Consider the following 23,667-nt stretch of genomic DNA (forward strand, 5'->3'; position numbering starts at 1 on the left):
ACCCCCAGTACTCCCCCCGTCCCTTCCCTCACCTTCTGCCTTCCAGTTTGTGGGGGCTGGAGCCTGCGGTCCAGCCCCAGAAGCCCCCGCAGCCCCGGCCCCAGCTGCTCCCAGGGCGGGACCGCTTGCCGGGACTGGAGCAGAGGCCCCTGTGGTGCTATTTGTAGTGTTGCAGTCTGGGTCCTCGCAGGCGGCCCCGGCTCCAGCTGGAGTCAAGCGGCAGCCGCACAAGGCTCGCCCCAGTGAGGTTGCCCCAGCTGGAACGCAGCTGCCGCTTGACTCCAGCTGCCCGCGAGGACCTGGACTGTGGCATTAAAATAGCCCCACAGGGGCCTCCGCTCCAGTCCCAGCACCTGCCGAGCTGAGCGCGCCCCGCCCCACAACGCCCCAGTTGGGCTCCACGCGGCACCTGCCAGGGCTCCAAGGTGGCCCAGAGGAGGAGGCGGCGGGGCTGACGGACCAGGACCCCGCGAGGTAGAAGCGGTTCCGCGGGGAGAGGGAGGGTCTGCGCATAACCACAAGCTGGCCCGGCTGCCCTACACGCCCTGCTGGGGGGTGAGGAGGCTGCTGCACTGTGCCGGTGCCCCTATCAAGTACTGAAATGTTCAGCAGGGCTTTCCGGGACATTTCACTACTTGATGGGGCACCGGGACACAGCATTTAAATTCGGGACAGTCCCGGAAAAATCATGACATCTGGTCAGCTTAGATGAAGATCAACATGAGATGGCAGGGACCAAAGAGAAACAGCCTCCTCCCCACCCCAGAAATTGCAGGATACAGTTGATGTTGCATGTGGCTCTCCAATGCCAATTCAGCAATCTCCTTTCAGTGCTCCATAAGAAGGTAAAACAGGCCAAGATCGGCAGCAGCGCCTGTGTCAGCAGGGGAAATTCCTTCCTAAATCTGGTGTCTCCGAAGGTAGAAAGCCTCTAGTCCAGCAGTGGGTTTGGTTCTGGTTTCGGGGCAAAGCCTATTTCCCAGATCTCATCCAGAGGTGGCTGCAGCCTCAGGAACGCTCTGTGCCTCTCATTCGAAATCTCCTGAGAAGCCTGCATGATTTGGGGCTGAATCCTTGTGTGAAGGACGTCCTGCATCTGAATGGCCCCAAACCCCAGGCCTTGCCCTGATTCAGCCTCAAACTGTACCCCTGTTCCAAGCCTAACCCAGACCTAAATCTGAGCAGCAGCCCCTCCACACCCACTGAAATGAGTTCTGTTCAAAGAAACGCTAGTAATAAAATATATTCTGGTGCCTGTACAATGTATTATGCCTTGGGGCGATGTAACAGAAGAAGGTGTCCCTCCCAGGACTACTGAGCAACTATCGGGCCTTCACAATCCACCCAGATTCACACCATACACCCCCCTCCCCAGCTGCAGAGAGCTGAAGGTGCAAATCTGGCCTAACACCTGGGCCTTGACTCTCGCCCCCCACCCCCCGCTGCTCCTGCCAAACAAAAAGGATGCGAGTTAAGGCTGGAGTGACAGGCTGGATTTGCAGACTTCACTCCAACTTTCCTCACTTTCGTGGGCTGAAGTCAGACTTGGCACACTTGGGTTTTAACATGATGCTTTGCAGCTGACTCACAGGGTGCATCTGCCAAGAATCTTAATCATCAGAGTGAATTCGACCAAGGGTCTGCCTGTGCATGCCTGGCAACATCTGCAGGTTTGAGCGCGCTCCGCTGGAAATCCCAGAAAGCCCCAGGGGGAGGGGATGAGAGGAACGCTCTCCCGGAGGGAGGGGCGCTAGGGCCCTCCCCTGCTAGAACAAGTGCTTTGGGACGCCATGGGGCAGCTCCAGGTGGACAGCCCCTAAGACCACGTTTTGTGGGGAAGGAGGTGAACTAGAGCAGGTTGGGGGGGGGAAGGGAGCAGCAAACTAGGCCCCGCTCTTGGCGCAAGACCGTGCAACCCATTACAACATTCAGCGTTCCATTCCTCTCCATCGAGTGACAGTTATGAAGCCCTTACGCATCAGGGCTTCCTTAGCAACCGACTGGGCTAAAGTTCCATAAAACCGCAAGAAAAATACCTTCCTCAAACACTTTCTTCAACAGATACGGGAGCTTTGCTGCAACCAAAGCTCCAACACATACCAGTGGTGCAATCAAGAGATCAAACAAAATCCATGTTGGCATAAGCCAAAAGCAGACATCTGGGGCTACTAAGCTAAACAATTCACAGGATTCCTTCTGACTGACCTGAAAAACTTCAGCTTGACGCTGCAGGTCAAAAAAGCAAGTAAGTTACCACATCTGGGCTGAGAAGCCATCAGAGCCTCTGGCAACAAGGTGCTCTCTACTGCATGCTTTCATTTACCCATCAAATACTACCGGGACACCTCCATCTCCTATCATTATTGCAGCCAAGAGGCTACATTAAGAGAACATTACAGGTGCGAAGTCAAGCACTCAGAAGTTAGGAAATGCCAGATAAGGCTACCCCTGCAACCTTCATTTCGCCCCCCTCGTGCACTGTGAGGGCATAAAGTCATGATCACACACTATTAATTCCAGAGGGCCCTGCCTTATACAATGCACAGGATGGATAGGGCTCACTATCTCGTTTTGCGCTTGTTGTTCAATGTGTGGCTGTAGGTCTTACTGCTTCCTAGTCAAACCCGTTTTGATGACAGAATTACTGAATTTCCTCATGAGCTTCCCATCACCTGAGCGCTTCACAAACATCAATGAATTTATTTTCACAAATCCCTGTGAGATGAGGGGATACTTTTATCCCCATTTTACAGATAGAGAACTAAGGCACAGAGCTACCAGGTCAAATGTATCCACTAATTTTAAGTTCCCAATCTGAGATGCCTGCCATCTGATATTTCAGAGTTGTTAGCATTTTTGTCTGTCCAAAGCACAGCTCCCAGTGACTTCAGTAACGGCTGTGAGCACTCAGCACTTTCACAAACCGGAGCCCCGGGTCTCAAGTCAGACCCCAGAGAATGAAGAACATGCAGTTAGCACGCACCTGTGAAAAGCGTAGTTTAACACGAAGTCCCTGGCTTCACAGAGGCACTCTATGGCAGACAGAGGGATAGATTCCAATTCTCCAGGGCAGCATTCAACCGCCTTACCCATGCGATCATCTTCTCTCTTTCTGCAACCCCCTTCTTCATTCACTACACATCTTCCAACGTCTGCCACAAATGCAGCTGGGGTCCTACAGACTACAGATTCTTCCACGGATGAATCAGAACCCTGATTCACTCCCAGAGCATGGTCCAGACAGTGCACTGCACAAGACAGAGGCCCGTGAAATAAACAGTATCCCACAGCGTATATGCATAAGGGAGCAGAACTCAACTTGCAAAGAATCACTGTAAATTGAATGCACATTTCTTGTTCCATTTTGCTGCTTTTCAGACTCCCCTTTTTTTGGACTGTCCCTGGATTTCAGGCCAAGCTTCTAACAAGGGTTGGATACGGACTGGGTATTTTTAGTCCATCACATTTCAATCTCCCACGCCACTGAAAGAAAATGTAGGCTCAATGTGAACTTTCGCAAAAGTGTGGCCTGAAAGGCAGGGTGTTAACAACAGCCCGGAAGGCTTTGAAAAAACATTCTTTGACACATCAAATGCGGCCTGGGCTCTGGATGACAACAGCAGCTAGTATGTTTAGCAAGCCCACCAACTGGGGGGGAGGGGAAGGGGTGGAGAAGCAAGAGGGCAACTGCGCCAGAGCCTAGTGATCCAAAAGAGTTGGGGGGGGCAGTGCCCCGAGCGCTTTAAATCACCACTGGAGCCCTCTTAGGGCTGCCTGAGAAAGCAGGGGTAGTACGCTCCTGGCAGCACTGTGGGGGAGGCATGGTCCAGGCGGCGCTGAGCCCTGTCCCTTCCAGAAGCTTGGAGTCCCGTCCCCCCCCGCCCTTGCCCATGAGCCTGGCGTGGCCGTTGGTTCCCCTGGTGTCCAGCCAGTTCCTCTGTCAGCAAACTTTATGCATCTTTCCTAAAAGCCAGAAGAACCTATGAATCACCACCAAGATAGCCAATTTCTAGCTCTCTCAAGGCCAACTGTGGTTGTAGCTCATTTTATTATATCAAGGCAAGTTGGCGATACGGAGAGCAGAGGAGTATGTTTTTGAAATGGCTGCACCGGTGGCAGGTCGACACACAAGATCCTTCCTGCACACTGATTAACCAACCGCCCTGGAAACCTGCCTCGTTCACTTCCATCTAGATCATAAACACTGCCCAGAGTGCTCACAACGCAGCATCTTTCCCATGCTGCTGCCCAGACCATCCATAACATGAGGTAACACAAGGTCTCGCTCACTTCCTTTCTGAGACAACTGTTGCATTTTCCCCCCTTCCTATATTACTTTTTAAAACCCTGTCCTAAAAGGGGACATTTTACAAGTTTACACTTATATTAGCAATATACAGAGATGTAGCCGTGTTAGTCTGGCCTTGCTGAAACAAGACAGGACTAGGCAGCACTGTAAAGACTAACAGGATGGTTTATTAGGTGATGAGCTTTCGTGGGCCAGACCCACTTCCTACTATGTGGCTTACGGAGGTCCAGCCCTTACCTCAGAGAGTTTATTGGGAATGGTCCACTTCGTCTGCCTCCCCATCATACAGCCCTTTCCCTTAAGGCCCCATGTCCTAGCAAACCAGGCCTTTAAGATTTCCTGATGCCATCCCAAGTTTAGTGCAACGAATTCCTTTCAAGCTTGAAGTTCTTGCAAGCGCTTCCCCATCTCTGTGAATCATCCAGTCACCTGACAAAAGGGATGTGAAGTTGTGCTACAAGGGACAAACAGCTTCAGGTCAAATTAGAGCTTCCCACAGCAACCCCACCTTCCTTCCCCAGAGCATTCTTCAAAGCACATATGGCTACTCCCAAATCAGCGTGGGAGGATTATGCATTGCCACCAGATGAGTGATCCTTATCCCTTGCAGTAGAGCATGCTGTCTCTGCACTGTGTTTAGCTCCTGGAGCTCCAGGGAGGACACAAAGGACCAGTTCCAAGTATCAAACAATCAGGCCCTAGCCAGAGGTCCTTTACTTATAGTCAAAACACGCACTGATCAGGCCCAAGGGGGTCTAAAAATAGTCCTGCGAAGCCTCTTCTAAAGATACACTTGGTCAACCTCTCCTAGCCGCCCAAACCTCGGAGAATCTATCACAGGCTTCAACCTTTAATTTCCTTGCTTAGGCAGGTTTAACTGAAACCCTCACTGTTATTTTCAACAGACTATGTTTCATGTTTTCTAATTATTAAAACATGTGTCCTTCAGGACATTATTTTTTGCTTTTCCAGTTACCAGATTATCTAATTTTAAACTCACATCTTGAAAAGTAAAACGTCCAAGCTCTTTAGAGCCGCCTTTCCCCCAGCCCTGCATTAGGCTGCCAAAGCAGTGGTTTAGTCAGATACCGAATGAAAATGAGAAAAAGAGTGATGGTTTCTTGAACTGCTTCCAAAAGAAAGCAACCTCTGGCAGATCTGAAGGCTAACGCGGCTAGAACCCCTGGCAGGGCATCAACACAAATCGAAACAAGAATTTTTTTTTTTTTAAAGGGAGAGAGAGTGACTTCAAATGGGGGGGAGGGGATCCAACTGGAGAACAGATCCTTTAGCCTTTTTGTTAATTCCAAGGGCCATTTAACAAACTTCTGTTCCCTCCCAAGCAATTATATCTTGTATTATATCAGCTGGCTCCAACCTCTCCTTGCAACTGGAGTGTAAGCAGAAAGGAAATCAGTTTGTACGTGAACAAAAACAATCCTTGGATGGGATTTGATGGGCATGTCCTGAACACTATGATTTGAGGGGGACAGGGCAGCCAGACCACCAAAATTAACATTTTACTGGTTTTCTGACTGCTGCTGGGGGATCTTTAAACTCCACCAAACAAACAAGGCTTTTCCTCCATAACCGAAGAGTGACAGCTGAGCCTGCCCAGTGCCCCCTGCGCTCTGCAGAGGGAAGAGGCGAAGGCATGGGGTGGGGAGAATGGCATGTTGATTCCTGTAAAAAGGTCTGGTCTTGATTAAACTTATTTTCTTTCATGAAATTCAGTTAGCAGGGGGATGGGGGAACCCTGCAGTGTTCTTCAATGCTTCTTAACAAGGAGGCTTGGAGCCTTATTATTCACTCACAGGAAAGCTGTCAATGCAACATGCATTAGCTTCAAAACACAGTTCCACATTGCCAACAGACTTATTCTTCATTTCAGTATCAGCTTCTTTGTCGGAAGGGGTTTTTACAAGACTGATTAATATACACATAAAACAACCAGCATCCACCGCTGTACGCTCAAACTATTTGTTTTTCCTAACTGCCCATTGCTACGGTAGCCGTTTTCACCTATGGAGCTCAAAGCGCTTTACAGAGGCAATCTCATAACGGTGTGATGTGTTAGAAAGACAGTATTTTTTAAATAGCACATTTAGAAGAAACTTGCAGTAGCTTACTCAGGCAAACTTCTTTTCTAAGTACAAGTTAGTTTACAATTTGTTCAGATACAACACCGCTACATTCAACTTTTTTTTACATGTTTGCAAAGGTAAAGTCTCATCTTCTTTCCAACAACATTTAAAAAGCAGAGGAGCAGCATCTGGGACTGGGTGCAAGCCGGGACTCAGCTGTCCCAGCTCACGCTGGGTCCCACACACTGCGCTTCTGCTTTTTAAATGTAGCAAGAGCCTGGCAGTTCATCCCTAAACTTTACTCTGTAGCATAATAAACAATAATAATAATCATGATCCTGATCACTACTACTGCACTTCACGTTGTCACATGCTCCACAGCACACCACATGCTCCGACACTCTCTATGACTGATAAGTGTTATATCCATTTAACAAGTGGGAAACTAAAGGAGAGAGCTCAGGTGAACAGCCCATTGTCACACAAGTCGGTGGCAAAGGAAATATTAGAACTCCAGCTTTCTGGTCCTGTACTCAAGACATTAGACAATGCAGTCCCTTTACAACTACTCAGGGATACACATATATGAGGACAAAGTAATTATGCCCTGCATGGGGTATTCAAACAACACATATTATTTCGGTTGGGGGAGAAGGCTGGTTAGGTTTATGAGATATCATCAATGTGGTTTAAGCTTAACACATGTATAATTTGAACCATTCCGTGCTGGAATCTGCTTCAACATAAAGCTGCATTCTTTTAAGACCTAGCAATTCACTGGAACTTCTGCAGCGCAGCAGTGACTTAGCAAATAATGTACATAGGGCAGCAATGGAGAGCTAATTCACCCCAGATGTTATTTGCTGGAAAAATAACTGAAAAGCAGAAGTCCAAAATAACTCCCCAAACTCTCTGCATTAGCACTACATCACCTCGCTTCTTCTGCCTCAGAGGCTACCTCCCCTAAATGACTTAGTAACTGTGGCTTTTAGTCAGCAAAAACATTTCACAGATTTCTATGGGGAACTTTTCAGGATGTGATTGGCTGAATGAAAAAAAGGCCAAATAATTTCAAGAATTTTTCTCCTCAGTAGGTTTGACTGAATTTCCCCTTTGACACAGCTGGATATGAAGACGTTTCTGTTGGCCAATTAGACTTTTGATAAATAGACATGAATGTAGATGCTCTGGAGACGTCAGTATTTCAAACCCAATTAAATAGAATAATAAACAGAATATTCCTCACTCCCTGATTCCCAACCAGAAGTGAAATACTGAACACACAGAATTCCCTACCCTGCCATCATGTCCATACAATGGATATTGTTGGGTTGGAAACATACTCTTAAATGGCTCATCAGAAGCTCTAAAATCTGTATCACTTCACTCGGGCAAAGGAACCCTAACAATCTCATTTTCTAATCTGGGCTTCAACCATTGCAAAAATGGCCTGCAAACAGCAAGCTTCACTTAATGCCATGTGTCCTGTTTCACTCCCATCCTCCCTCTTTAGAAAATATGGATTTCTGTGTAACTGGATGGGACTTTTACATTCTCCAGAGCGAGGCCACACTTTCTAGACTAAGACGGACGGAGTTTAGAAAAGCGGGACAGCTGAAAGAAACACAAAGTCTTATCTTACAGAAACTCCTGTCTTGCAGGAGAACACACAGCTTGCTGTTTCAGTGCCAGAAGTTTGTGCTGGCTCCCGTGTTAGTGGTGTGACAAAGGAAGGGTCTGTCCCAGAGCACCCCCTGGTTTCTTTAGCTGAATTCTATAGCTTGGTAAAAGGATTTGTTCTGGGTAATCTGTATCCTTGAGGCCTACTGTCAGAAATTTAGATTCCTAAAGAGAAGGAATACTGTTGTGGATTTCTTGGCCAGAGGTAGGTTGCCAGGTGTCTGGTTTTTGCCTGGACAGGCTAGTATTAGTGACCCCTGTCCGGTAAAAAAAAAAAAAAAAAAATAGAACATATCTTCTCTTTTTCTTGGACGGAAGGCTGGCGGGGACATGCTCAACAAGTTTGGTCTCCTGGTTTTTGGTTTTTTTTTTTGCTCAATCAATTCCCCACCCCCCCCCCACGTTTGGAATTTTTTGTGAAAGTATCTGGCAACCCTAGTCAGAGGAGGCAGCACTTTGTTGCCACTGCCACAGTCCTAATAATTTATCGACAACGGACATCAGAAGGCCTGTACAGTCACTCAGGTACGTCGACACTGCACAGTTATTTCGGAATAAGCTATTCAGGAATAGCTATTCGGAAATAGCACATCTACACTGCAGGGAAGCCTCAAAATTAGTCCGAGGCAGGCTTCCCTAATGTAGACGTGCTATCTCAATCGAGAGCCCCAGGAGGAGTAACTGAGAAAGGCCCTGGTGAGGGGCTATTTCGAAATAGCAGAAGTGGAGTGTCTACACATGCCTTATTTCAAAATAGCTATTTCGGAATAGGCATTATTCTTCATAGAATGAGGTTTACAGAAGTCAGAATAAGCCATCAGTTATTTCAAAATGATTTCAAAATAACGGAATGGCTGTGTAGATGCTCGCATAGTTCTTTCGGAATAACAGCCGTTATGCCAAAATAACTTTGCTGTGTAGACACACCCTCAGCGATCTAGCACAATGAGGCCAGATTTTTGCCATAAGGCAGGAATATGAAAGGTATTCTTCATCACCGCTTTTATTGTCACTGCAAAATAAACATGAAATGTCCATGTTAGTGCAAACTCCCCTACCCCCCAAAACAACATTTGGAAAAATGCAATAAGCTTTGAACCCTATGCACTACTATATATATAATTATGCACGAAACAACCATTTTATTGGACGGGGAAACATCTGGAGTACAAGCATTCAGGTTCTTTAACTGCTGGCTGAAACAGCTGCTCTTTGTCTGGAGTTTAGCCACTCATGAGTAGCTGGCTGCTGCATTCCGACCTAGCTGTTTACTGTGTTGCTCTAAGCCAGCATGCATTTCTCTGGGGGACCAGGACTTGATGTGCTGGGCAGGTAAGGGAGACGTCTCCTGTGAATAAAATCAGTATGTTCTACAGAGACGTGGCTCTCAGAGCAATATCTGGTCACTATGAGGGCCAAACACTGAATCTACCATGCCCAAGCAAATCTTCACGGCAGATCCCAGCCAAAGGGGGAATACCCATCCTAAACAGCAATGGAGCCCAAGGGGAAAAAAGTCAGTGACCCCTGCCCAGGTTAGCCAAATGCTTTGCCCTTGCTTCCTGCAACATCTACAAGGTACAAGAATTTGGCCACAATAAATGTTTTATTGGCAAGCTGAGAGGAGGTTGCTTCCTTTGAAACTTGCCTTGGAGGCCACCAGCATCTCCATATTGTTTATTATACACCTGGAGAGCAGATGTGCTGTTTTTATGGTCACAGGGAAGCCAAACAAAGCCAAAGGGGCACATTTCAGGCTAAGTATTGAGCAAAACTTTCCATGACAATAAAGCTGGGATTTATTTGGCCCCAGGAGCCTGTAGGGCAGGCATGTCTTCAGCAGCTATGATGAAAGCACCCAGCTGCAACCCTGCACAGCCACATCACCCCCCAGTGAGGTTTTCAGCAATATTTGGAGACCAGGGCTTCGAAGGGGAGTCGAGTGTTTAAAGACTGGTACTGGGGTAAAGACAGCTGTTCTATTTCACGCTCTGCCATCAACCAGCACAAATAACGTCACCCCCTTAAGCCTCAGTTTCCCCAGCTGTAACGGGAGGTGTCACATGGGTTGTGGGCAGAACGACTCACTGATGCTTATGAAGCACTTTGAGATACTTAAAGTCAAGAGACATTTACTTGGCGCATGAGATCTTCAGAGCAGGGATCATCTCTGTATATATTTGTATAGCACCTAATACAGTGGGCTCTTGAACCACATCTATGTTCTTTATTGTATTAATAGCTTGTTATTATTACAGGAACGGGAAACAGTCTGTTGACATCAGCTCCCCTTTGTTAAAGAGACCTCAGCTTTTACACAGACGACTCCACTGTCTCAGACGTACAGAGTCCAATAAACTCTCCAGGAGATAAAGATCAAAGAGAAATCTGTATGGAGGCCCAAGACAGGCGGATTGTCAACCAGAGCCAAAGAACATAAAACATGCCGGGTTAATAGGGCATTTTATTTTAAAAATGGAATAAACTGCCAGCACTAACTGTAATTACAAGGCAAAGCACCTGCAGGACAGCAACTTCCCATAAATACACCTTTGCCCCTCCGTATTTATCTAGTCATGCCTGTCACCTCGCCCCTGCCCCCTCCACTAATCCACAATGCCAGATTGTGTCCAGTCACCCCACAAGAACCTCTGGATTTTTCTGCTTCTTATGTGAGGAACACCTTACGCAAACTACTGTGTTGAGCTGCTACCCTGTCCAATTCCTCCTCCAGACCCACTGCTACCCACAATGCTGACAGGAAGCTGCCGGCTGGTAACTGCTAAAAAGAAGACTGCAATATTTATCTGATATTTTATAAAATAAAAACTAACCAGCTTGAAACCACCCAGCCCCCACTTCCTTCTAAACGGTTGTTGAATGTTGTGATTTGGGAGCAGGGACCATCTTTTACTCTGTACAGCAACTACCACAGAAGGCCACGTGTACTGAAAGAGGACTTTATGGGCTTGTCTACACAGTCCAAGGCAAGACTCGCAGGGTTTGTACTCCCACATTAAAACCAGCTATGTAGATGCCTCAGCCTGCGAAGACTCACTGCTGCGGACTGCCACTCGCTGTGTGGAGGCACCCGATGTACTACTGTCATTCAAATAGTCGAAAGTATTTAGGCCAGGATGTGAAGAATTATCTACAGGAATAAAAATGCAAATTTACATAAGAAAATACAATTACCCAGACTGGAATCTGTTTGGGATAACAGCAGCAAAATAAAAGCTAACCGAGATCAAATCTAATTAGGACAAAAATTATAGCTCTGCCAAGGTGTGGCAATGTCACCTACTAGACACTACTCCTGCGGAATGCCAGAAGGGAACAAGGCTGAGCCCAACCAATCGCCAGGTCCTAGAAAAACGACTTCAGTAGTTTCACTTTAACACCCTGGATCTATTTAAGCAACAGGTCAAAAAGGGCTCAGCTACTCACTAGGCAGTCCAGTGCAACTGAACCCACATGAATTTAAGGGTGGATGAGGTGGTGATAAGACACATATATGGGAAGGATTTTTTCCCACTATTTCAGTTACTGTCTTAAGGTCTGATCTGACTTTCATAGACTTTAAAGTCAAAATTCACCCTGACTTTGTCTTCACTTCAAAGAAAGGTGATTTTTCCTCACCTGGAGATAACTGTCTTGATGGGAAACCCTAATGAAGATAAGAAACAATAGTTTTTATTGCAGTGTCACTAGCTGCGGTAAACCCTCAAGCCCCTTTACCTCTTACATACCAAGGGAGTTACCTTGTCTTAAAAATGCACCAGTTTTGCAGCACAGACCTAAGCATCAGAGTCAGTGACATGTCCAGTATCTGAAAGGCACCAAGCACTGTCATATCCATGCACTAGTATAGTAGCGTCCTGTTTGTATAACAGAGCTAGCTCTGAAAACATACACCAAGGGGAAAACTATCCGGTGAAAGCAGCAGAGGCAGTATCACCAACCCAAGCATTGAAATACCACGAGATTAACGTTAAATATCATGCAATTTTTAAAATAATGCGTTGGTGTATTTTCATTGGCTGTCTGTGTTTTGAAACTTTTTGCGTTTGCATTTTCCAGGATTTCTTCACAAGCAGGAGGGCAAAGCTCTCGCTTTTAAATGTGAAATGAAAGAGGAGAGCCACACATAGCCAAAGGACTCCCAAGCTCCTACTACACTGCAGATTTATAGGGGCTAGGGCCGGAGGGAACGGCTGTATTATCTATTCTGCTCTGACCTCCTGTATACTACCTCAGACCACGAGCGTCCCTGAATTATTTCCTGTTTGAACTAGAACAGATCTTTCTGAACAAATCTGATTTCAAAAATGTCCAGGGATGGCGAATCCATCCCTAGTAAACTGTCCCAACGGTTAATTACTATCATGGTTCAAAATTTGAGTCTGATTGTTTGTCTAGCTTCAGCTTGCAGTCACTGGATCTCATTACAGGCAGTCCCCAGGTTACGTACAAGATAGGGACTGTAGGTTTGTTCTTAAGTTGAATTTGTATGTAAGTCGGAACTGGTACATATTGTAGGGGAAACTCTAGCCAAACATTTCTCCAGAGCTCAGTTTTATTCTCCCACACCTCACTTCCCTCAGTCCTTTATTCTCAAGCTGAGGTGTCTGCTGAGAAAAGCCGCTCTGCATCTCCCTGGTCTGCTGGGGGGGGGGGGGGGGGGGGGGAGGGCACTAGCTTCGCGTCTCCCTGGTCTGCTGGGGGGAAGCAGCTAGTGCGGGGTTGCCTCACCCCATTTGTAAGTAGGGATCCGATGTAAGTCGGATCCATGTAACCCGGGGACTGCCTGTATACCTCTGTCTGCTAGACTGAAGAGCTGTGATATCAAACTTCTGTCATAGACTAAGATCAAATCACCCTTTAACCCATTAGGAAAAGGGAGAAAAGTGCTTTTTAGTGTGAAATTCTGACTCCGATGTAGTCAATGGGAATATTGTCACTGAAGTCCCATCTATAAAAAGGGGAATAAGAACAACCCAGGAAACTACAGACCGGTCAGTTTAACGTCTGTCCCAGGGAAGATAATGGAGCAGGTAATTAAGGAAATCATATGCAAACACTTGGAAGGTAATAAAGTGATAGGGAATAGCCAGCATGGGTTTATGAAGAACAAGTCATGCCAAACTAATCTGATAGCTTTCTTTGATAAGATAACGAGCCTTGTGGATAAGGGAGAAGCGGTGGATGTCATATACCTAGACTTTAGTAAGGCATTTGATACGGTCTCGCATGATATTCTTATTGATAAACTAGGCAAATATAACTTAGATAGGGCCACGATAAGGTGGGTGCATAATTGGCTGGATAACCGTAGTCAGAGAGTTGTTGTTAACGGTTCTAAATCCTGCTGGAAAGGGATAGCAAGTGGAGTTCCTCAAGGGTCTGTTTTGGGACCCGTACTGTTCAATATCTTCATCAATGATGTAGATATTGGGATAGAGAGTACGCTTATTAAGTTTGCAGATGATACCAAACTGGGCGGGGTTGCAACTTCTTTGGAGGATAGGGACATAATTCAAAATGACCTTAGCAAGTTAGAGAAATGGTCAGAGGTAAACAGGATGAGGTTTAATAAAGAGAAATGCAAAGTGCTCCACTTAGGAAGGAACAATCAGTTCCATACATACAAGATGGGAAGCAACTGTCTAGGAAGGAGCATGGCGGAAAGGGATCTAGGGGTCATAGTGGACCACAAGTTGAATATGAGTCAACAGTGTGATGCTGTTGCAAAAAAAGCAAATATGATTTTAGGTTGTATCAACAGGTGTGTTGTAAGCAAAACTCGTGAAGTCATTCTGCCGCTCTACTCTGCACTAGTTAGGCCTCAGCTGGAGTACTGTGTCCAGTTCTGGGCACCACATTTCAAGAAAGATGTGGAGAAATTGGAAAGGGTACAGAGAAGAGCGACAAGAATGATTAAAGGTTTAGAGAACATGACCTATGAAGCCAGGCTTCATGAACTGGGCTTGTTTAGTTTGGAAAAAAGAAGATTAAGGGGGGACATGATAGCGGTTTTCAAATATCTAAAAGGGTGTCACAAGGAGGAAGGAGAAAATTTGTTCCTCTTGGTTTCTGAGGACAGGACAAGGAGTAATGGGCTTAAAGTGCAGCAGGGGAGGTTTAGATTGGACATTAGGAAAAAATTCCTAACTGTCAGGGTGGTCAAATATTGGAATAAATTGCCAAGGGAGGTGGTGGAATCTCCCTCTCTGGAGATATTTAAGAACAGGTTAGATAGACATCTGTCAGGGATGGTGTAGACGGAGCGTGGTCCTGCCTTGAGGGCGGGGGGCTGGACTCGATGACCTCTCGAGGTCCCTTCCAGTCCTATTATTCTATGATTCTATGATTCTAAGTCAACGCCACCAGACTTTCCCCCTGTAGAGACGGTATATCTTCTCTGAAGAGAGTCACTGGGAGAAACACCAGGTGAATTTAAAAACAGGCAGAATAGGCAGTAGGTTTATATTTTGATTCTCTAAATCCTTCCAATAGGATTCAACACAAAAAAGATCATTGCAAACTGCAGAATACCACCATGCTGCACTGGGTAAGCCAGAAAATAAAGCTGTCCCACAAGGGCCCGCACACTCACTCAACCTCCCCCCCTCCCCGGGTCCCTCCAGAGCTTCCAAGTTTGCCTCATGGGCTAACTAATGGGACAGTGACATTAGACAAGGCTTGAGGTGGCCTGTAAGTCTTTGGAGGGAAGTGTTTAGTGGATGGGAGGAAAAAAAATGCGAATGCAGCAGCCCGTGGCTTTCCTATTTTTAAAATCAAAGCAATGCCATACGTTAGCACTTAGGTCCTCTCTGCCCTCAATTTCCGACCATCTGTGCTGCTCTCCGAAACTGCCATATTCTTTTTTTTTTAAACTATATATATATTTATTAGGCTCCAGTGTATTCAAAAGGCTAAATGTCTCTCTTGCTGTATAATCCCAGTAGGAAGCACCACAGGCAATGAGCCATTTCAGGAATAAAGAAAGCTCCATTTCACAAAACATGCATTAAGAAAACCAGTCAGCAAACGTTCTCGCTAAATCCTGTGCTTTGAGATCAGCCGATCAAGCTGTAGTCCTCCCTAAGGACTACAGAATTTGTTACTTATGTAGTCAAATCCCTTTCTAACTCTTGGACTCAAGAATTTCCAATAGGTGCTACAAGGTTAATGGATGCAGGGTTGGGGATTTACCATTCTGCTGCATCTCATCTTCCTAAAGGCATTTTCTAAGCATGATACCCAACCATATCACCCCAAGCTTCTTGGGAAAGCTGGAAGAAGGACTTGGCTTCTCTCTTCCCCAATACATCTTTTTCAGGAGACTATTTGGATGTAGACAATAATGTACCACACTTTCAAGCAGAGGATCACAAAGCACTTTATTTTATAAGGTCTTGAAAAAACCAGAGATCCACAAAATTATTTCTATTTTACAGATGAAGAAACTGAAGCATAGAAAGGTGAAATGACTTTCCCAAGGTTAAGCAGTGAGTCAGTGTCTTCTGCTTCAACCACTAGATCACACTCCTTGCCTAAGATACCGTAAGTTATAGTAGCACACATTAAATATTGAGAAGGGGTTTTAAAAGAAGACTCATGTTACTGAATAAACTCCTGAAACATTAAGCTAGGCATGTAAGATAGCATCCAGGAAAGCAGTTTTGTACAAACAAGTCATTGACCGCTGGGGAAAGAAAAAGGTTAAACCATGGCCCTGTTGAAATAATCTTAGATGCCAATCGGAAAAAGAAGCACTTTCTTGCAAGCCAAAGATCTAGGCAGCACCCCTAGATTGTATTGTGCTCATGGTCTGGTGCCCTGCAATTTTCCCTCAGAGCATCTGAGCAGAATCCAAAAAACCCTGTGAAATCAAGAGACTCTCAAATCCTTTGGCAACGTGTCCAAGTCACGATTCCTCAGAACCGCGTGTAAGCACACACGTATAAGCACTGGTCGCGGCGTTGTTCCCGGGGAAGGACTGTGGCTAGGGCAGAGAACTTAAGTCTGGCTGCCTGGATTCTATTCCCATGAAGGTATTGTCACACAAACCACAATGCAGGGAGGCTGCCCGTTTACACAATGGATACAGGCCCCTCACCCGGGTACTGTGAACCTTGAAGGAACTATGGACAGGCAGATTATTATTTTTTATGAATAAACTGGCTAACTCATGTAGACAGCCACGGTGCCTCTCTGACCCACGCTTTGCTGATCCCCTTCATGTGGCCTCAGGACCCAGCCTGGACTGGGGCAGAAACAGATCAATTAGGAGATCAAAATCAAAGCCCATTTGGTTTGGCTCAACTGGTGATGCTTTGAAGGGCATCCTCCCATCTTCTCCTATTATTAAACTAGCTCGTTGATTTCAAATGAGAAGTGCATTTTATCCACCACCACGCCGTTCCCTTTTCATTTCAAATCCTGCTTTGCTGAATCGTTGGGCTTCTCTCAGCCCAGCACTGGGTTAAACATGAAACAGTCAAGTGAGGAGAGGAAAAAGCCACCAACAAGCAGCCCTGCAGCCTGTAACACACAGCACTGTTGCACACTGGCAGTTTCTGGGGAAAGTGCTAGGGAAAAGCCGTGCAAAAGCCACTACGTAATTTACTCATCACGTACACACACAGAGACTGGCCTTCACTGGCTGCAGGACAATTAGCAGGTCAGCAGGGTCACACAGAGTCTGGCAAGTTAGCACTTAACACCAAGTGCTCTGAAGCTCACAAATGAAACACTCTCTCTGTGTATGTTTCTAGCGCAGCATGGAATCTTTTAACTAGGAGCAGGAGGGGTCGGGACTCCGATCTCTAGCAAACACTCATAAAAGCACTGTTTTACTCGCTCACTCCGTTTTTTTGGAAGAGTGGAGTCAGGATAATTCTTTTGAACCATCAAAGAGTGGGGGTGGGGAAGAACAACAGCTGTTGAAATCAAACTGACCAAATCTTGCCGTTTTAGTTTCAAATATATCACAACGGGTGGGACAGGTCTGCATGTTTTATTTAAAGACTCTGCCTTTTGCCTTTCCGCAGAACCTTTCCACAGCAGATCTCAAAGTACTTATAAACATTTAATTAAAACTCACAGCCCACCTCCTCCAAGGAAAGTATTATACACAGGCCTACGGCTCATACAGCAGCTCACCACAAGCCTCTCTTTCTTCTTTGCTACTTTGGCATTCAACTCCATCACAAGAGACCAGGAGTCCCAGCGCTACAGAGTGAGGGGGCGAGTCCCAAAGAGCAGGAGGCCGACAAAAACTCTTGAAGAACAGGACAAGGGGAGAAACAATCATTTCTTTAACATAAGCATAAATCATTGATGAGAAGGGGGAGAAAATACAAAAAGCAAACAGGATGAAAGAGAAACCTGGAGGACAGGAGGGGGAAAAGATGGTGGCATCTGTCCTGTGACATGATGAAGAGAACAAAAGGAGGAGGGCATACATGTATATGGGAAGCCGTATATCTCCTGCACAAACAGCGGCACCAATAAAAAGAAGGCTGGTTCTGAGTGTCCTAGAGATGTAAAGTCAGATCTGGGCACAGGGAGTCCTTCCTAATTTAAATAGGAAGCATTTGCAAAGCTCAGCAGAAAGAGGAACCAGTTAATCCTCCTAGCACCCTTGTCAGGCAGGGAAAATAACAGATTTTTCTGGATCGTAGGCAGGGTGAGACTGTGTTTTATTAAACATATTAAACTGAAAGCTACTTCAGAGATCTCCCTTAGTGCAGCGTCAGCTGCAAGAAACCAACATCCAGATGCAATGACATGTGGGTATTAGCCCAGGCAGGAGCAGGAATGCATCCATGTATGGAAATATATTAAGCACTGAAACCATAAACGTGAGGCAGAGCAAAGTGAGAGGCCCAGGAAAGTCACAGGCTTGTGTTTAGACGGTATAGCAGCTTGGATTTGTCACTAGATCAGCAGCATGTGTTATAACAGAGTTCATGCTGCTTCTAAGAAGGTCTCACATCTCTGCTTGAATAGGACATTGGGGGTGAGCTCCTAACCCATCTGCCCGCACGCCACATGGGTTTTACATTCACGGGTGAAATTAACTTCATTATCCAGGGTGCAGTGAGAGCAGAGTTTATACTGATGATGTACTGGGTGCAACTTAGTAATTCTGGTGAAGTCTTTTTGGATCCAGAGAGAACTAGAATTTCTCTCTCTAGCTTACCTGTGCAATTGCACTTTGCACCAGTTGCATTTGTCTTCTCTCCATTAAAAGAAAAATTACCTAAATCTCACCCAACTCCTACATTCTTGCATTGAAAATGTGACACAGCAGGCTCCTTTTCAGCTGTCAAACCCTACCCAGGTCTAATCCCCTCCCTGAGAAGATCCCTTGATTCCCGCATTCCAGCTGTCAACCCCATCTCAAGCTCATCATCTGTGGAAGGAGTCTGACACACAGCAGTCTTCACTAGAATGCTGTCATCTGCCAAAAGCTACCACGCACTATGACCTGATTAGGCCACTATTTTCATCAGCTTATAGAATAGGGAAAAAAAATATTGTGTTGGGAAATGATTTTTAAGTGGGGGCCTCGGCTCTCTGTGTCCAGACTGAAATATTGTAAAAGTCAGAGTTTGTCACCATTTTAAAAGACAGAAAAACATTTCTGAACTCAGTGGAGAATTGTTCTCTCTTCGCAGGTCAAATAGGATGCAGGATAGCTCAACGTCTCTGTTCTATTATCACAGTGGTTCCAAAACTTTTCGGCATCATGCCCCCTTTTTGATTTTTGAGAAACCCTCACGCCCCGTCCCACCCCTAGCAAAACTTGTCCAGCAAAAAAAAAAAAAAAAAAAAAAAAGGAACTGACGGGGGCCAAAAAACAAAAATAGCAGCAAAACTTGGGGGGGGGGTCACCTCGCCTCCCCTCCTAGAATTTCTTCACGCCCCCCCAGTTTGGGAACCCACGTATTATCAGAACCTGACAACTAGGTTATATATGAAACAAACTCTTTCTTTTCAAACTATCCCCCGCTACCATCCTACTTAGCCCCCCATCCGAAACTCACATCTACATGTACTCTTTGCAGGATGACATATTTTCTGAGCTCTCCGGTAATTCTACCCAATCCCTCATTCCAGGCATTCATTCAGCTTTGCAGTGAGTGCTTCAAGGTCTGTTGTGTCCTCAATTTGCTTTTCTGAGATTCCACTTAAGCACTCTCCGCCCACTGCTCTAATTGGGCTGGAAGCATAGTTTGTGGTCACTGCAGTTATTTTGGCCCACATCATCTACAAGTCATCATTTGGGGCTTTGGGTTTCTTAATCAGCTCCTCTCCTCCAAAATTTACAGTGTTTGTTTTGAGACCAGGGCTGCATGCAGGTCAGACCAGAGCACTGCAAAATTTCAGCCTTTTGTCCTGATGCAACAGGAACGAGAACAAGTAATTCTGAAACCAGACCACAAACTCTCAACATCTTAAGCTGGTTTCAACTGATCACAGTGTTTTAAGATGGACAAGAAAGCATTCAGCAGTCACTTCTGCATCTTTTTCATCCTCTCTCCCATTAATCCTCTGTGCTGAACACTACACTTCCTTGGGAAATCTCAGGCAGCTCTCAGAAGTACAACTCTTTCATGGTTGGGCAAACACGCAGTATTACTCACCCTGCAGGAGGGTATATCCATATGCATTATTCATTCACCCCACTTCTCTACCATTTAGTGAATTTAGTATGTTTATGTTTATTTCTCCACCTCATCAACTCCTCAGCTCATTTTGCAGCTTCTCTGTGGCAACACCGCTCTTGTCTCTCTGCTATTGTTTTAACTTTGCAACTGCATTATCTAAAGAGTTTGGAGACTAATGCCTCTACCTCTCCTTTATGAAATGAACAAACCAAAGATGAAGGATAGTGTTGTAGTTTTTGTTCTGGACTGGGACTTGCAAAACTGGGAACTGAACCCATATTTCCTAACAGAGTCTCTGTATGACCTAGGGTTTTTGAGTTAGGGTGCTATTATCTGCAATGGCATGGACTTTTTGTGTGGCCTTGGACATTCTCCTCAGCTCTCTGTGTCTAATGTTACTCCCCAGTGAAATTATTGCAATATCCACCTCATAGAAGGCTATGAGATGTTGCTGAAGTTCGTACCGATCAGAGATGCTCTGATGAAAATAGTACAAAACTTGAATGCTGATCAATGGCAATCCATTCCAAAAGGAAGTACTCAAGACAGACTATAGAGTCAAAAATTACAGTAATAATAATTCCAAACAGTTTTACAATATTTGAAATCACTCTACTTTGTTTACTTTCTATCCTAATTATTCTCATGCTGAGATGGCATTAAGACAAAGATACCCTCTGATCAAGAGAACAAACATTTCAATCACAATTTAAAAGATCCAGTTGATTGTGCTGTCTTGTGTTACGGGACCGGTTAAATAAAGCAACTAAAAAGTCTTCGTTATCCAGTATTTAATCCAACATGAAAGCAGGAGGTCTGAAATTATCCTTGGAGAGTTCAAAGCTGCAGTTAACTTAACATCTCTACTTTGTGAAGCATCAAAATCACAGACTCCTGTAGTTTTTACAAAAATGACAAACCATTAACTGCCAAATCAAAGCACCAGGCATAAATCCACACCACTGACGGCAGACGAAGTTGCATTTTTAAGAGTAACTAAAAATCACTTGGGAGTATTTTCCATGGACCTCTGTTGTGAGGGTGAAAATGTGGGGTTGTGTGAGAGAAAGATAGACAGCAAGAAAGAGAAAATGCGCCTCACACGAGGGAAACTCGAGCTACCCAAACTCTAACTATCCAAAATGCACTGACAAGCACTGGTCAAACACACACACTTTTGAATTCACAGTTCAGCTAGCCATGCCACAGTTATCCACTGAAAGAGTTTCAGTTTGCTCACGTCTCTAGATTTTATATCAAAACTTTAGCAATGAGTAACACTAAAAAATGCAGTATCTTCTCACTACACAGATTAAAACCATACCCCAGTTTCCATGATGAGGGCTTTGCTGAAAAACAAGAATGCAAAGTACAAAATTTCACCCAGATGAAACACAAGAGAAGTGAAACCTTACCCCCAACAGGGCTAGCTAACCTCACTATAGGCTGTTTTAAAACATTAAAAGCCTGTTCAAAAGGAAGCATCAAAATACTGAACTACAGAAATTCCTTGATTCTCTCATAACTGGTGACTCCTAACAATGAAACACTTTGTGGGAACTCTCTCGGTACTACTATAGGTGGTAACATTAGATATTTGTCTCGTGTCTAAAGTAAGAGAATTTGCTGTATTTTGTATTAAAATATTCAGAAACTTAGGGTTGTAGTTTAAAAGTCACAACCCAAAGGAAATACAAAACATATGCCAGCTTTCATCCCAAATGCCAAACAAGCCGTAGATTCCATTATAACATTTGATTATGCGTCACAGTAGTTAAAAGTTCCATTGTTCCTTACCACTTATGAAGCAGAGAACATGTTTATTCTTTCATCATTGATGCAGTCTGAGTGGCTTTTAGATTGGGACCCATAGCCTTCGTGATAACTTAATGGAGGCAAACAACACAGTGACGCCATATAGGCGAGATATTTAAGGTGCAGATTAAGGTACTGGTGAGTCGAAGAACTAAAGCGGCATATTGCTGGATATAGGGTGAAATCCTGGCCCTATTAAAGTCAATATGGATTTTTGCCATTGATTTCAGTAGAACCCAGATTTCATCCAGAGGACCTTATCCTGCAACTAAATCCGCACCAGTGGACACTTGCTAGGATTTAATTACAGGAATACTGACATGGCAGTATTACTACAGGGCTTATTAAAAAAAACGACATTCAGAAGTCATTCAGAAACCCAGCAACAACAAACACAGGGATTAGAAAATGTTTTGGCTCCGTTGCCATTCTCCTGATGTGGAAATACTGAATAACTTTTCCATGGTCAAAAACGTCTCCAATCTCAATTTAATGTTCACTGTTGTGTATGTCTAAATAACTGTGTAAAAGAGAAGTCTACATATTTTATTTTTTTCAGTAAAGTTAAACTCTCTCTCAAATAAATATTCATGTTGGTCTCTTAACAAGCTATTGATTTTTTTAAACAAAGTTGAGATGGTGAGAGCTGCAAACTAAGAAAAAAAACCAAAATCATCCATTTTGCATTTTTTTTAAAACATGTTTTATCATTTCCACAGCTGGATTAATGAAAAACAGCATACAGATGTCTCTTGACTGCCTTTATATATCACCAATTTCTATGTTTCAGAACCACTGAACAAATAAATAAATAAATAAATAAAACCTGCTGGTGCTGCTAACAGCATGTCATTCACTGGCATGTCTCCTGCCATGACAGAGCCACTATTTTAAAATACACATCTCCATTATCCAAAAATTTCACAACTCCTCTGCTCCCCCACCAAAAATACCAAGTTAGACAGCAGATGTGAGTGACCACATATATATATATTTTCATTTTGAAACTCAAAAGCTGCTTACGTGATTTACGAAATCTTTTTTAAAGACAAATCCCACATCTGGACTTGCTCCCCAGATCTCAGCCAGATGTGATTTCAAATGGCAACGTTATGAGCCTCTGAAAACCATGGTTTATACTGAAAACAGTTGTATTTTTCATAACTGTATCAACCTTGATTTAATTATTGTTTATAAAACTCCCTTTGTCTTGACACTGAACTCTGCCTTTACCACACATGACTGCGAGCTTGCATGCAGCTGGACACTCACTGGCATGTTATGAGCGTGGTTCACTAAAGCTAGGTTTTGCAAGTGGTTCACTAGTGCCAGGCTTTGCACGCCCGTTGTCTTATGAATCCTGAACTGTTGCATGCTTTTGTTATTGTAGGGTGCCTTATATGATGGATGGCCTTCCTGCACAGATGTTTTTTTTAAAAAACAACAACACTAACAGAACAAACATTTGCTTTGGGAAGAAGGAAGAAAACACATGCGTAAGTAATGAAGATTTTTTTTTTGTAAAAGATGTGATGGAGAGAGATTTGCAAATGTGTAAGAAAAGTAGGTCACATTTCTTATTTACTGACCTCACCCGCTAGCCTCCATCAATATGCCACAGATGGTGTCCCAAAAAGGCAGCATGCAAGTTCCCAAGTTAGAGGCCAATTAGTGTTAGCATTATTGTGTTACTCCAGCCATGACAAACAATGAGAATGAAGTCCTCTCCCTCGCCTTAGTGCACAAAAATTTAAATTTCTTTAAACCAGAAAAGAGACTGTATTCCTCTTAGCCACAGAGCACACTAAGAGAGGCCCCATTTTCATGCTAGCAGAAGAGAAAATAAAACCAAGGCATACAAAATCCAACCATCAGGACACTGTGTGCCTCACGGGAGTATCTTTAACAATGTTTTGTCATTTCACTGTGTGTAAAGATTAAGTACTTCTCTGAAGAGATGCCTCCTCACCCCGCACCCCCAATGCCCCCTTCAGATAACTTCACATCACTTGTCATTGAACACTTGCCCAAATTTCACTAGAACTAAGAGTTGCTGTTTAAGCTTTTGTTTTTTTAATTGAAAACAGGTTAGGCTGGT

At 44.6% G+C, this 23,667-nt stretch overlaps 1 protein-coding gene across 2 annotated transcripts in view; it reads right to left on the reverse strand.

Moving 5' to 3' along the window:
- NXN (nucleoredoxin) overlaps positions 1–23,667 on the reverse strand; it is a 93,406-nt gene that overhangs the window by 62,784 nt on the left and 6,955 nt on the right. The window contains exon 1 of one of the 2 annotated variants that reach the window (XM_075904655.2): positions 4,547–4,609. The exons of the other annotated variant lie outside the window; for it this stretch is intronic. Coding sequence (XP_075760770.2) covers positions 4,547–4,594 — 48 coding nt within the window. The 5' untranslated portion in view covers positions 4,595–4,609. Of the gene's footprint in view, positions 1–4,546; positions 4,610–23,667 lie in introns of those variants that run through there. 2 annotated transcript variants of the gene reach the window in all.

Source organism: Pelodiscus sinensis, chromosome 21, assembly GCF_052426305.1.
Source record: "Pelodiscus sinensis isolate ZL-2025 chromosome 21, ASM5242630v1, whole genome shotgun sequence".
NCBI lineage: Eukaryota > Metazoa > Chordata > Testudines > Trionychidae > Pelodiscus > Pelodiscus sinensis.